This window comes from Eurypyga helias, unplaced genomic scaffold (assembly GCF_000690775.1).
Source record: "Eurypyga helias isolate BGI_N326 unplaced genomic scaffold, ASM69077v1 C15451409, whole genome shotgun sequence".
Lineage (NCBI taxonomy): Eukaryota > Metazoa > Chordata > Aves > Eurypygiformes > Eurypygidae > Eurypyga > Eurypyga helias.
In genome coordinates this window covers 1-811 of record NW_010283508.1, presented here as the reverse complement: position 1 = coordinate 811, position 811 = coordinate 1, and the positions used below count along the sequence as shown (strand labels likewise).

General features: G+C 49.0%; 1 protein-coding gene across 1 annotated transcript; it reads left to right on the top strand.

Annotated features, from left to right (window-relative positions):
* Window positions 1-5: 5 nt before the first annotated feature.
* Window positions 6-634, top strand: LOC104515873 (serine/arginine-rich splicing factor 5; the record flags this gene model as incomplete). Its single annotated transcript, XM_010160011.1, has 3 exons — window positions 6-83; window positions 278-348; window positions 535-634. Coding segments are annotated over 3 exons (249 nt in total), but the record flags the coding sequence as incomplete, so codon positions are not given.
* Window positions 635-811: the final 177 nt, after the last annotated feature.

The following is an 811-nucleotide window of genomic DNA, read 5'->3' as shown; positions in this document are numbered from 1 at the left end:
CCAGGGAGAAGGACGTGGAGAGGTTCTTCAAGGGATATGGCCGCATCCGGGACATCGATCTGAAGAGGGGGTTTGGGTTCGTGGTGAGTGCGCCGCTCTGCGGGGCTCTGCGGGCCCTGGCCGTGGGTGGTCACTCGGATCTCATGCGCGTTCGATGTGCACGAAGCTGCGGTTAAAGATAACGCTGTTAACAGTCTCGGCTAAGCACGCTCTGCGGCGAATAAGCGTCTGTTAGTTTCTCAGAGGTGTAATTGGTTTTGCTGTGGTGGTTTTGCAGGAATTTGAGGATCCGAGGGATGCAGATGATGCTGTCTATGAATTGGATGGAAAAGAGCTTTGCAGCGAGAGGTGAGGCACCCGATTTCATTGATGTTAGAAACACGAATGTCTAGACTAAGCGTGTGAATTCTGACTTGCATTGCCTTGTTAGTACTGTTTAAACGATTTTGTGTAGCTTCTCTGTGACTGTGAAGGAATATGCAAGAGAAAACCATGAGAGTGTATGGTTTTCCATCTCTGTTTTTCTTCCCCCAGGGTTACAATTGAGCATGCAAGAGCACGCTCTAGGGGTAGAGGCAGAGGAAGGTACTCTGACCGGTTTAGTAGCCGCCGTCCACGTAGTGACAGGAGGTACGTATGGCTTGGAGCTCACACAGTTTAGAAAAGGATACTGTGGGTTTGTCTGATCCAAGATCTCGAGCCAGAATGAGATAGTAACAGGTGTTCTTCACTTTTTCAGTCAGTTATTTGATGTGGCAGTGGGATAGTGAGGATTGCAAAACTGCTCAGGTACACTTGTCGTCTTTATCAT